Raw genomic sequence first — 13,998 nt, forward strand, 5'->3', positions numbered from 1 at the left:
TTATCCCTTGGGAAATCTCATGATGAGTTACAGCATTTATTTAATTAGTGCTTCCGGTTTTGTCCAAATTCTACGAAAGAGGATTAGGGCCACTGGAAAAAAAAAATCTGACTTTTTTCTCAGAGTTCTGACTTTAATCTCAGAATTCTGAGATTAAAGTCAGAACTATTTTATTTTTTTCAGTGGCCCTAATCCTCTTCCGTAGAATTTGGACGAAACCTGAAAAAGAAAGGAGGTAGTTTGTTTCATGGACTTCGCGGCGTTTTCAGCTGGAATATTTCAGAGCAGCAGTTGGCTGCTCCACCAGGAGGGGGCGGTGATGTAACCGAACAATCCAAACTGTTCAAGAAGAAGCCAGCGGCGCCATTGTTTGTGCTGCAGTGTGAGTGTTAGCTGTGAACATGTCCGGCATGTCTTCAGCCCAGCATCTCAGAGAGTTCATCAGCGAGCGGCTGACTGCCGCCGCGGAGGAAATCTTCTCGGTCTTCCAGAGAACCATCGCCCAGTACGAGGAAGAGCTGGACCGCCAGCGCAGACTGCTGGACGGCGGCTGGAGGCCGGAGGTTCGGCTGGACCGGACAGGTGAGGGGTTCTGGGAATCGCATGCCCTGTCGCGGGAGCGCGCGTCGCTCTAAACTCGCATATTGATGAGAAAACGGACTGAAATATGACCGAAGAGGAAACTTTTAAAGATATTCGTAACATTATCATGGTTGTTAACCATGTCAGGCCTAAAACGGTGGGTTTTATTTTTCAGATGAATTGAAATAAATACGGATTTTACACCTTTACACGAGTCGGACATTTTACAGTGTCTGATGAAAATGTTGGTTTCACGCATGAGAAAACTGAGGCCCATTATGTAGAACATGTGATATCATCTTAACTGTCCAGTCTATTAATATAGGAGGGGATGCATTTTCTATTTTCCCAAAATATTGTCCTATTGATATGAAACTCATAGCAGCGCTACATAATTTGTTCTCTGAGCTACTATTTCATATCAACAGGACAATAGACAGGGGATGCAGATATTGCCAGGCTCAGAAATTAAAATTCATCCCCTCCTATATTAATAGGATAATTAATACAGAAACCTACAAAAAGAACAATATAGCAATTAAACAGAGAAAGCATCTGTATTTTAAAGAGTCCTGAAAAACAGCAAAGAAAAAAGTCAGACTTACAATTTTCAGCCGTTGTGGACTCACTATGTATCATCAGAACTGATGATTGGGACCGGATGCCTGGAGGGGAAACATTTCTGGGTGTCTTTGCCTGTTTATGTTAGAAATGGAAAAAAATAGCCAGCAATGTCATAGAATCAGTTGATGTTGGCAATAACTATGAAGCTGTTTTAAGTGTGGACTAAAGGAGACAAACTACCTTAAAATCTTTCCATCCATGATCTGAACAGGCTGATCCCTGCAGGGTGGTGAGGGGGGCAGGTGGTGCCCATCTCCAGCAGCCATCAGATGAGAGGCAGGGTTCACCATGGACAGGTCACCAGTCCATCACAGGGCCCTGAAAGCCAACAATGAATAAAATGTATGAAAGAGAAATGTTAGATTATCAAGGGGAAAATTCTGTCCAGTTATCTTTAAATCAAATCATGTTTATTAAGCCCTTAGTGTTGGTAACAGCAGTTTTCCGTTAAAAATGTGGCCAGCTGCTCAGTAAGATAAAAATCCTTCCCCCATGAAGACGATGTGGAGGTTCATCCTCAGAGCTGGTTGGTGATCTGGTGGAGCCAGAGCCTCTTCTGAGACAGGAAAGTCCTTAGGTTTTCTAATTCCGCGTTCATCTTAATTTTCTTAGACTGCAAACATATGTTGAAGATAAAAACAATGATGAACGAGTTGGAACAGCCTCACAATATCAAAGTCTCTTTGGCAAACTGAGCTCAATTAAAACAGGTTAAGTTTATGAAGAAAACTATATCAGGTCACAACAAACGGTTATAACATGAAGCTGAATGATTGTTATAGTAATAATCATAAAGGTCACAATAAAATTGATAACTATTTCTGAAGCCAACGTAAGTTTGTTTATACAGGTCCTTCTCAAAAAATTATCATATTGTGATGAAGTTCATTATTTTCCATAATGTAATGATAAAAATTAAACTTTCATATTTTAGATTCATTGCACACCAACTGAAATATTTCAGGTCTTTTATTGTTTTAATACTGATGGTTTTGGCAAACAGCTCAAGAAAACCCAAAATCCCTGTTTCAAAAATTGAGCATATTTCATCCGACCAATAAAAGAAAAGTGTTTTAATACCAAAAAAGTCAACCTTCAAATAATTATGTTCAGTTATGCATTCAGTTCTTGGTCAGGAATCCTTCTGCAGAAATGACTGCTTCTATGCAGCATGGAGGCCATCAGCCTGTGGCTCTGCTGAGGCGTTATGGAGCCCAGGAGGCTCCGATAGCAGCTTTAAGCTCATCCAGAGTGTTGGGTCTCAACTTTCTCTTCACAATATCCCACAGATCCTCTATGGGGTTCAGGTCAGGAGAGTTGGCAGGCCAACAGTAACACCATGGTCAGTAATACCTGGTTTTGGCCCTGTGAGCAGGTGATGCTGAAAAATGAAATCTTCATCTCCATAAAGCTTTTCAGCAGATGGAAGCATGAAGTGCTCCAACATCTCCTGATAGCTGCTGCATTGACCTGCCCTTGATAAAACCCAGTGGACCAACACCAGACCATCACTGACTGTGGGTACTGGACCCTGGACTTCTGGCATTTTGGCATTTCCTTCTCCCCAGTCTTCCTCCAGACTCTGGCACCTTGATTTCCAAATGACATGCAAAATTTGCTTTCATCTGAAAAAGTACTTTGGACCACTGAACAACAGTGGTCCAAAGTGCTGCTTCTCTGTAGCCCAGGTCAGGCGCTTCTGCCGCTGTTTCTGGTTCAAAAGTGGCTTGACCTTTGACCTGGGGAATGCGGCACCTGTAGCCCATTTCCTGCACACGCCTGTGCACAGTGGCTCTGGATGTTTCTACTCCAGACTCAGTCCACTGCTTCCCCCAAGGTCTGGAATCGGCCCTTCTCCACAATCTTCCTCAGGGTCCGGTCACCTCTTCTCGTTGTGCAGCGTTTTCTGCCACACTTTTTCCTTCCTACTGACTTCCCACTGAGGTGCCTTGATACTCTGGGAACAGCCTATTGGTTCAGAAATGTCTTTCTGTTTCTCACCCTCTTGCTTGAGGATGTCAGTGATGGCCTTCTGGACAGCAGTCAGGTCAGCAGTCTGACCCATGATTGCGGTTTTGAGTAATGAACCAGGCTGGGAGTTTTTAAAGGCCTCAGGAATCTTTTTCAGGTGTTTAGAGTTACTTTGTTGATTCAGATGATGAGGTTTCTTCCTCGTGATATGCTAATTTTTTCATAATATTCTAATTTTTTGAGACAGGATTTTTGGGTTTTCTTGAGCTGTTTGCCAAAATCATCAGTATTAAAACAATAAAAGACCTGAAATATTTCAGTTGGTGTTCAATGAATCTAAAATATATGACAGTTTAATTTTTATCATTACATTATGGAAAATAATGAACTTCATCACAATATGATAATTTTTTGAGAATGACCTGTATATGTACTGCACTGTTTACAATTAAACAAAGATAATTAGCATTTTGAAGCAAACTTACCACCAGCTAGCAACACGTTAGCATCTTTTTCCCTTCCCACACTGGCTGAAGCCCAGAGGCTTCTATTTTATGAACAATATATATTTATTATATATTTATTTAATCATCTAACCCTCCAGTTACAGGCTGGTGGTGCTGTGCTGTGTCTTCCTGTCTGTCCTGAACTTTGGTAGAAGCAGGTAGTTCTGCATCTACAATCTTGTGTTTGCGTTACTGCTAATATGTTTTTGTTTATGAGGTTATCATCATAAGATTCCTCAGTCAATATATTGACACTTTTCAATTCATTCCAGTCTGTTGGGCTTCATTTCCATATTTCTCTCATTTATATTTCCTCCCCATCTACCTGCATTTTACATGTTCTCTATAGTTCAACTTGGTGGGATTATACTTTTCTTTATGAACCTGCTGTACGTGGGTCATGGAAAATTATACTGAAGCTCATGGAGAGTCATGGAAAAGTCATGGAATTTATTTTCTAAGTACTAGAGGTGTGCCGATCGATCGGTCACCGATCATAATCGGGCCGATTTTCGTGAAAAAGTGCATGATCGGTGATCGGCGATCATTGTCTCTTTTACCGATACCGATCATCTCATTTCCAACCTGCCTGTGCAGCTGGTCTCCTCTTTCCTTCACTCTGCGCAAACGCGCAGCAACAAATCCTAAGCGATGTGGAACTATAACCACTGAGTGAAAGGGGAAGTTTGCGTGTTGCAGCGGAAAATTGAAGCACATCAAAATGCATCAACACTACGAAGCTAATACGACATAAAAACAGTGACATACTTGACGGAGATTGGCTACATCGAGGCTCACTGCAGTAAAAAAGACATACGGAGGATCAGACAGCAGGTAAAGCAGCGCACAGCTACAAACACTCACCTGGATTAGCATGACGGTCAGAAAGCTAAACAAATAACCTGGAAAATTAGCGAGGTAAGACTCTGGTTCTGCTCTCCTGTTGAACCGCTGCTACGCTACAGGTAGTAATATCTGACAGACGGAGCTTCGCTTCTGCTCCACCTGGTAGTGACTCTCACACCGAACCTGCTTAAAGCTGCAGCATCTAACCTAAAAAATAAATTTTACATACGTATTAAAACTTTCGCTGTCCTAACATGAGACAGATAATCTCTGAAAAAATAATCGATCTCCTCCCTGATCTGCATAATTACTCCGCTCAGTCAGAAACAGCCAATCAGAACTAGCAGTAATCAGCTAGCCGCCATGCTAACAGGAAGTTTTCATTCAGTAACTCTGGATTGTTTATTGTAATGGATCCTGTTTTTGCCTTTGAATGTTAAGTTTTATACTTGAACTTCTTGGCAATGTTGAGAGGTTTTATTTTGGCTCTTTGCATTATTTAGCTTCTTCAGAGCCTTCATATGTTATCAGTCTGTTAAAGGTAGTATTATTGATACCAGTACAATTTGCACAATGCCTGTTTTGTTTAGTTTTCTTCTTGAAAAAAGTTATTAAAAACAAGTTTTTGTCTAAACTAAGGTGAATTCATGGTTCCTTTTTCCACATAATGTAACCGGTAGTGTTTATGATAAAAAAAAATAATTATGTGATCGGTATCGGTGATCGACCCTCATGGGTGATCGGTATCGGTATCGGGAGGAAAAAAAACCTGATCGGCACATCTCTACTAAGTACCAAAGGGACCCTGTACCAGCGACTCCACACGCCGGTTTCCGTAGCATTTAAACCCACGGTGCGTTCAGGTCAGCTCGTAAACCCAAAGAACAGCGGTCCCCAAGCTTTTTATCACCGGTCAAGGCTTGGCATTTACAGCCGGGTTGAACCGTCAGACAGCTTGGTGTGTCCACTAAAGCCTGGTTCACATGGCACAATTTTACATTTTTTGCCCCAATTTTCCCCTTACAACAATCTTAGAGTTCTAATAATGCGATAATCGTAGCCGATCCTCCTGCAGTGTGGTGTGTTACGTGGAACATCGGGTTTGACTTCTGTGGGTCTCAACAGTTTGTTTACTGAGAAACTCGTTTCTGTACATCATCACTGCTAGTCATGATTGGTCCTTCAGCTTGAACACATTAAAAACTTTTTTTTAGAGATTATCTGTCTCATGTTAGGACAACTAAAGTTTTAAAACGTATGTAAAATTTATTTTTTAGGTTAGATGCTGCAGCTTTAAGCAGGTTCGGTGTGAGAGTCACTACCAGGTGGAGCAGAAGCGAAGCTCCGTCTGTCAGATATTACTACCTGTAGCGTAGCAGCGGTTCAACAGGAGAGCAGAACCAGCGTCTGACATCGCAGCTCGAAGACTTAAATAATTTTCCAGGTTATTTGTTTAGCTTTCTGACCGTCATGCTAATCCGGTGAGTGTTTGTAGCTGTGCGCTGCTTTACCTGCTGTCTGATCCTCCGTATGTCTTTTTTACTGCAGTGAGCCTCGATGTAGCCAATCTCCGTCAAGTATCTCATTGTTTTTATGTCGTATTAGCTTCGTTGTGTTGATGCATTTTGACCTGCTTCAATTTTCCGCCGCAACACGCAAACTTCCCCATTCACTCAGTGCGTTATAGTTCCACATCGCTTAGGATTTGTTGCTGCGCGTTTGCGCAGAGTGAAGGAAAGAGGAGACCAGCTGCACAGGCAGGCTGGAAATGAGATGATCGGTATCGGCAACAAGAGCCAATGATCGCCGATCACCGATCATGCACTTTTTCACGAAAATCGGCCCGATTATGATCGGTGACCGATCGATCGCACACCTCTAGTTTTTACAGTGATGTCTGGTAAAGATATTCTGTTTGGACATTTTGTCTCACATTTGGAACACTTGGTTAAAATAAACTCAAATGTTAATAAAATTGATCAGAAAGCTCAGGGTTTCGGGGAAGGGCTGTAATTTCTTCACTCATGTCAGCACAAGGTCTAAAGAACGACCAAGATCGGGTCTGGCTGTGAATTCTTTGAGGGAGGCTAAGATAGCATTAGCGGCTACATTCAGGCTATCACCCTCAGTTTCTTCATTAATGTTAAAAATAATGATCTTATCCATTTTCCCTGCAGACCTTTCTCAGTATCTCCTCCAAAAGCAAGAGGAGATTCCTGCTGAGCTGCAGACCAGGAACCGGAAGATGGATCCCAACATGGACCTAAAAGAACCAGAAGGTTCGGAGGTAAAAGAGAACCAGGAAGCACCGGAAACTTTCCAGATTAAAGAGGAACAAAATGAACCAGAAGCTCCACAGGTTAAAAAGGAGCATGAAGAGCTCTGCTCCAATCTGGAGGAAGAGAACCTGGTTCTGATGCCGATGGTGGGTTCCTCTCATGAAGAAAGTTTGAACACTGAACCAGAGCCGGACCAGGACCAACTTCAGCCTGACAGTGAACCAGAAAGACCAGATCAGAATGAAAACTGGACTAAAGACTCTGGATCATCTAGAAATGCAGAAATGAAACTGAAAAATAATCAGAGCACAGCTGATGAGAAGTTGTCTCTGAAATGTGACGTTTGTGGAAAATTATTCTCCAGAGCTTCTAATTTACATTCTCATTCCAGAGTCCACACTGGAGAAAAACCGTATTCCTGTAAAGTCTGCAAGAAAACATTCCGAGACAAGTATAACATGCTGAGCCACATGAGGACGCACACGGACGAGAAACCGTTTTCCTGTAAAACCTGCGGCCGAAATTTCCGCTTTAGAAGCAGCTTCACGGTCCACATGAGGACCCACACAGGGGAGAGGCCATACTTCTGCCAGACCTGCGGAAAAATGTTTCCCGAGCTGCAATCACTCAAGAAGCACATGATGATCCACACCGGTGAGAAACCGCATTCCTGTAGAACCTGCGAGAGAGGCTTCAGCAACCGCAGCCACCTGGTGCGCCACATGCAGGTTCACTCTGCAGACCGGCCGTACCAATGTCAAACCTGCGGCAAAGGCTACGGCTACAGCAGCCATTTCCGCAGGCACATGATGAGCCACACAGGTGAGAGACCGTTCGCCTGCACCACATGCGGCTTGCGCTTCATGCGCAGCAGCAACCTGACCCGGCACATGAGGAACCACTCCGAAGACAGGCCGCACTTCTGCAAAACCTGCGGTAAGACGTTCCCCCTGCGGTCGGCACTGTCCAAGCACATGCTGATCCACACGTGCGCCAGACCTCACACATGCAACACGTGTGGCAAACGATTCAGAAAAACGTCTGAACTGAGGCGCCACTTGAAGACTCATATGGCTCCAAAGCATCTATTGGAAGGAATCAATCGGTGATCAGCTCCTGCTCCGGCTGGAGACCCGGTTCAGCTCATCAGATCTTAGACTTCAACTAAGAGTTTCAGAGACATTTTATTTTGAAAGTCAGGATTTTCTGTGCCAACATAATGGATGTTATTATTAAAGACGCTTCATCGTTTTTCTACCGTTTGAAATGATAAAAAATAAGGGAAGTTACCGGTTTAAAATCTCTGCTGGAATCAAAATATTTTTTGTCAAATAAATAGGAAATTATTTTGTCCTCAACTCTTATATTAGGTTGAATATGAGCGCTCATGTTTTATATGAATTGTAAATTCAGCAGAATATTTTTGTTTTTCGGTAAAACTGTGTCCATCTATCATTTGGCTCAGGGAGAATGTGATGACGCATAAAAGACACACATATTAATCTGTGTAGATGGATATTGATGTATAGATGGACAGTAAAGTGTATTAACACCGATGGGGAATCTTGACTTATTTCTCACAATTTTAACTTTTTACCTTGTGGATGTTCAGGACTCCTTTTCCTGCTCCTGGATAATCCTGCCAACAAATAAACATTAAAGCATTTCCCATCTCATTTTATTATCCTTTGGAACATGAATTAACATTTAACAGTAATAACTTTACATTATCAATATTTTTGAATTTTTCATTTTAATTTTGTTTTTAGTAGCTTCCTTTTATATTTATTTTCCCCACATTTTTAGTTATGCTATGTTAATTCAAAATCATTTTTGACTTGTATTTTTTCATATTCTGTACTCATTCAGTATTTTACTTTTAAATGTACTGACTTTATTTTTATACATTGATTAATTTTATAATATTTCCTCCTTTTCATTTGCAGATTTCTCTTTATAGCTTGTTCTCATTTGTTTTGGTAGATGGTGATTCAGAATCAGCTTCAGTCCGATCGGTCAACATCAAGATCCCAGCTCTGTGTGCTGGGAAATGAAGAGACATGAATAAGAAAATAAAATGGAAAATGACCTAAGTGATGCTGTTAATGCCTCTGAAAATGATAAATATGAACTCATGTTACACTGTGTAATAAGTTGTGAAAATTCTTAATTTTTATTATTTGGGCATAATATGTGATACATCACTTACCTCATCAAGCTATTTGTCTATTTTAATGTTTATTTCCAATTTTGGCCGCAGTTTCTGTCAAATAACGGTGCAGAAAAACCGAAAACCTCCGCAGTTCATTTCCAAGACAGCAGGGGGCGATGGCCGCGTGCGTAAGACGCTATGTGGTCACGTGATGTCAACAGCTAGCAGTTAGCCTCCATTGCAGCAGTGAGTGTTAGCTGTGAACATGTCCGGCATGTCTTCAGCCCAGCATCTCAGAGAGTTCATCAGCGAGCGGCTGACTGCCGCCGCGGAGGAAATCTTCTCGGTCTTCCAGGGAACCATCGCCCAGTACGAGGAAGAGCTGGACCGCCAGCGCAGACTGCTGGACGGCGGCTGGAGACTAGAGGTTCGGCTGGACCGGACAGGTGAGGGGTTCTGGACCGGTTCAGTTACAATGAGCGGAACTGTCGGTGTGACATTCACTAGAGCGAGATTAACTGGTTGAAATCAATAGACATAAAGAGTAGACACGTCGTGGACCGCTTTTGTACACTGTCGCTGACGTGCCGAAGGGCCGCCATCTTGGAACGGTCTTCGTCGTACTGCTCGACGAAGTAACGGAGCATTCAGTAAGATAAGGTAATACTTTATCGATCCCATAAAGGGGGAATTTTGTCAGTCGTTTTTCAGTCGCTGAGTATGAATGTCAAATTGATTTTCACGCTTTTTTCTGCAAACCTTATTTTCGCACAGTTTTCACACATTTAATACTTCAAATTCAAGTATTTCGGAATTGAATTGATACACAGTCACGCACAGGTGCGGAGCTATAGGGGGGGCTGGGGCCTGGGACCGGATGGGTGTCCATGGGGTCCGGGTCTGGAGGTGCCAGGAAGGGAGGAATGGTTTCAAGTAGTGATGGGTCCGCCAACACCGATGCGTCGGTACATGCATCAAGCCCACAGACCAAAACCCGTTTCGGTGCGCGTATTGGTTTCAGCAAGTCACGTGGCCGATACAGGAACTGTTCCGAAATGACATTAACGCGCCAAACTGTGTTTATAAGGAAGCGAATCTGTCAAAAGCTTTGGCCAAAATAACTCTTGATCTTTTACGGAACAGCATCAACTATGGAGCAGCTTCAAAGGAAAGGTTTCCTCAGTGTGGGACCATTTTGATCTTATATTGGAAAATAAATTTGTTTTCATTTTGTTGTTTCATCCGGTTCTCGTCAGTTTCTACTTGATCTATCTGAATCCAAATTCAGCTGAAACTGACTCTTAGTTTGCTTTCATATTATGTTCTGCAGGTTAAGTGTCGTATTTGACTAAACTGTCTTATTTAAATAAATCCTCCTCAATGCTGAGGCATCATGAGGCATGAGAATGAAGCCCCAGATACACCTAGATAAACTCAGATATGCAGCCATTCTACAAATTACTCAGGTGCTTTTTATAAATTATTTCATATACAGTGATCCTTCGCTATAACGTGGTTCTCCTTTCACAGTTTTGCTGCTACGCAGATTTTTATGTGCAGTTTTTTTTTCCACGGTGTTCTGCGTCCTGATTGACTGTATGATTGGTAAAAACAGTCTCCGCGCTTCTTCTCTCCCTGAGTGCCAATAAAGTTACGGTATTTAATACAGATTGGAAACTGAAACTTTGAATGCCAGCTGGAAGAAACTGTGGCCAGAGGCAGCAGAACCGGACCGGAGACTCAGATCCGTCGCTCTGCCGTAGATCCAGCTGTGAATCTCGGGGCAGATTGGAGGAGACGCTTTACTGACACTCCGGATCACATTAAGGCCCGATTGATGAACATCCGCTGATCTGAAGACAGGTTTTGTTCTTTGGTTTCAGGGTAGAGTATTTATTTATGCTGTGGAATAACTGTCAAAAATAAAGGTAACTACTTCATGGATTTCGCAAATCACGGGTTATTTTCGCAACGCAACCAAAAACAAGGGTTCGCTGTAAATGTAATGTTTACTTTGTTTTGTTTTTTACAGCAGAAGTTTTGTCAAAAAAGCGTAAAAGGCTAAGTTTCAAAATGTTGTAAAAACTTTTTTTTTTTTAAATAAAAATCTGTGGGAAAAAATCTGTGGGATCCTCATTCAAACACATTCACTTAAATTTTCACTTTATGGTTCATGTTCACATTTTTTATTGACTGTATATCAAATATATTTTAAATTTAACTGAAGATATGACATAATACAATATATAATAAAATACGAAGACTTGAATCTTATTGTAGAGACTAGGTCATCAAATCACTACGTTACCTGTAGGAATTTTTAATGTCCAGCAGGTGTCAGTATTGAGTGACACACTATCAACACAGTTTTGCTTTGTGTCTAAACGATACATGACGCCTCACTAGTTTCAAGTCGCTTTACTTACTGTGCCTCAGTGGAATATATAGTAGTCAGTCCCAGTCACTGTTTCACTGACGATTTTGCGAATGTGCTTCCTGGGTAAAAATCAAAAGACAAACGTGGCCCAACACCGCCCCCCCTCAACAGTTTCCAGCAGTGCAGGTGATACACGTGAGGGGCCCGGTCATTGGCCCCGCCCCCTGGCCCGACCCTGACTTGTTCCGCTAGTGATCACACACACACACACACATATGGAAATTAAATTTTTGCAAAAATTGATTTACGACCAGCTAAATTAAATATTATTGAGCCTATATATTTTCTGTCCGAGGAGTCCTAACTTAATGATTCAGTCAGCAGCTGAAAATGACCCGAACATCCTGCACAAAAGGGCTGCTTTCCTTTCTCAGCCAGCGTCGGATTGTCAACAGTAATCTCTGGGAACCTGTAATTCCAAGATTGCTTCTGCTGGATTCTGAGTAAAATAAGGACCAGCGTTTATTCCTTCGGCTGCGATCAGCTACTGGAGCCACCAACAGTAAGCTGTATTTGGCTCCTGAGTTCCTGGGGCTTAGAGAAGGTCTTCTCTCTGCCCGCTTTTTTGTCCTCGATGCTGTCCTCTCCTGATACTGCGGGGAGTGCGTCTCCATGGGGGTTTTAGGTTCCTGTGATGTCAGAGTTTCCTTCCTGAAACTCCTCCTCTTCCTGCTGCTGGAACCAGAGTGAGATAAATCCAGAGCTTTGATCAGTCAAATGGTTATACATGCTTTCTGGAGTTAGGGTTAGAGGATGAACTGATTCAGACAAACTAAAGGCTCATTCTGCCATTTATTAAACTGTATCAATGGTTTTATTAAATGAGTTCAGCTTTAATAAAAGGTGCTAGTCAGTTAATTGACTCTTTCCTGCTTGTCCCTCCAGAACTATCTCAGTATCTCCTCCAGAAGGAAGAGCAGATTCCTGCTGAGCTGCAGACCAGGAACCAGGAGATGGATCCCAACGTGGCCCAAAAGGAACCAGAAGATACAGAGATTAGAGAGGAGCGGGAAGCACCAGAAACTTTCCAGATCAAAGAGGAACAAAAGCAGGTTAAAGAGGAGCATGAAGAGCTCTGCGTCAATCAGGAGGAAGCTAAGACACTGATGGTGGGTTCCTCTCATGAAGGTTTAAACAATGAACCAGACCAGGACCAGCTCCAGTCTGGCAGCGAATCAGAAATCCAAGGTCAGGATGAAAACTGGACTAGAGAATCTGGATCATCTGGAAGTACGGAGCTAAAGCAGAAAATGAATCAGAGTAAAGCTGATGGGAAGAAGTCGTCTCTGAAATGTGATGTTTGTGGAAAATTATTCTCCAGAGTTTCTCACTTAAGGTCTCATTCCAGAGTCCACACTGGAGAGAAACCGTATTCCTGTGAAACCTGCAGCCAAAATTTCCGCTTCAGATGCAACTTCATGGTCCACTGCAGGACCCACACAGGGGAGAAACCATACTTCTGCCAAACCTGTGGAAAAATGTTTTCTGTACAGACTTCGCTCAAGAAGCACATGATGATCCACACTGGTGAAAAGCCGTTTTCCTGTGAAATCTGTGGGAACACGTTCAGAGAGAAGAAACACATGCTGTGTCACATGAGAACACACACGGGGGAGAAGCCGTTTGCCTGCACCACGTGTGGCATACGCTACAGACACAAAAGTACCCTAACCCGACACATCAAGAATCACTGAAAAGAAAAGCCACACTAATGAAAAACTTGTGGAAAACCTTCTCTCTCTGGTCGGCACTGTCCAAGAACATGCATGTCCACCCAGACGCCTCTGAGGGGCCGTTTTGAACAAAAACTATGTTTTGTCTCTCACACACTACTAAAAACTCATACACACACACAGAATGTTAAAATTGCACATATATACTATTAAAATGTCACACACATACAATTTTGCTCTTACACACAAAAAATACAAAAATTGCGCATATAAACTAATAAAATATAGACTCATTTTTTGAATGTGTGAGAGTTGTCATGGAAGAGGCGGGGCATAATTTTTAGATCAGATCGTGCTGCGTTGATACCACAGTGAATTTGGCTTCAAGTTGGATATTGGAACTCCACGGTGTGAGCCGCGTTTAGCTCAAGGTTGAGCCGATTTATGAACGCTAATTTCGGCCAGCCGTTCTCTACCGCTCCCCCCTCAAGCTCTCGGAGGTTCACTTAGGGCTTATTCTGGTTCTAACACCGGTGTAGAGCCCTACGTGAACCTGAATTTATTCAGTTTTAAATCTCGATTGGAATTTTGATTGTTTTGGTCTAGAAAAAAGGAGTTGATGGGATATTTTTTCTCAGATTACTGAAATGATTTTCTCCTCACCTCTGAGGTTTAGATTGAATGTGATCTCTTGTCTTATTTCTAATGAATTGTTGTAAATGTTCCTGAAGCAGAGAGGAGACAAAATCAGTTAGCTCTGGGAGGCTGTAATTAATAAATAAAATACAAACATGCTTAAGCATCAAGATCAGTGTTTGTCAAACTCTTTTAGGTAGAGGACCTCACAACTTGAAATTGGCCCTGCAGCAACACAGCATCTTCATATGTACAACCTCAAATGAAAATACTAGTTTCTTAACTCGCTTGT

General features: G+C 42.3%; 2 protein-coding genes across 2 annotated transcripts; both read left to right on the plus strand.

Annotated features, from left to right (window-relative positions):
* The first annotated feature begins 309 nt into the window (after window positions 1-309).
* Window positions 310-8,474, plus strand: LOC106905674 (uncharacterized). Its single transcript, XM_088004558.1, has 2 exons — window positions 310-582; window positions 6,707-8,474. The coding sequence occupies exons 1-2, from the start codon at window positions 402-404 to the stop codon at window positions 7,915-7,917; spliced, it is 1,392 nt and encodes a 463-aa protein (XP_087860684.1). The 5' UTR covers window positions 310-401; the 3' UTR covers window positions 7,918-8,474.
* A 510-nt stretch (window positions 8,475-8,984) lies between these two features.
* LOC106903955 (uncharacterized) lies at window positions 8,985-13,876 on the plus strand. The gene is made up of 2 exons (XM_088004560.1): window positions 8,985-9,406; window positions 12,283-13,876. The coding sequence occupies exons 1-2, from the start codon at window positions 9,226-9,228 to the stop codon at window positions 13,089-13,091; spliced, it is 990 nt and encodes a 329-aa protein (XP_087860686.1). The 5' UTR covers window positions 8,985-9,225; the 3' UTR covers window positions 13,092-13,876.
* The last annotated feature ends 122 nt before the right edge of the window (window positions 13,877-13,998 follow it).

This window comes from Poecilia mexicana, unplaced genomic scaffold (genome assembly GCF_051168715.1).
Source record: "Poecilia mexicana isolate PSO_F unplaced genomic scaffold, ASM5116871v1 scaffold_3, whole genome shotgun sequence".
NCBI lineage: Eukaryota > Metazoa > Chordata > Actinopteri > Cyprinodontiformes > Poeciliidae > Poecilia > Poecilia mexicana.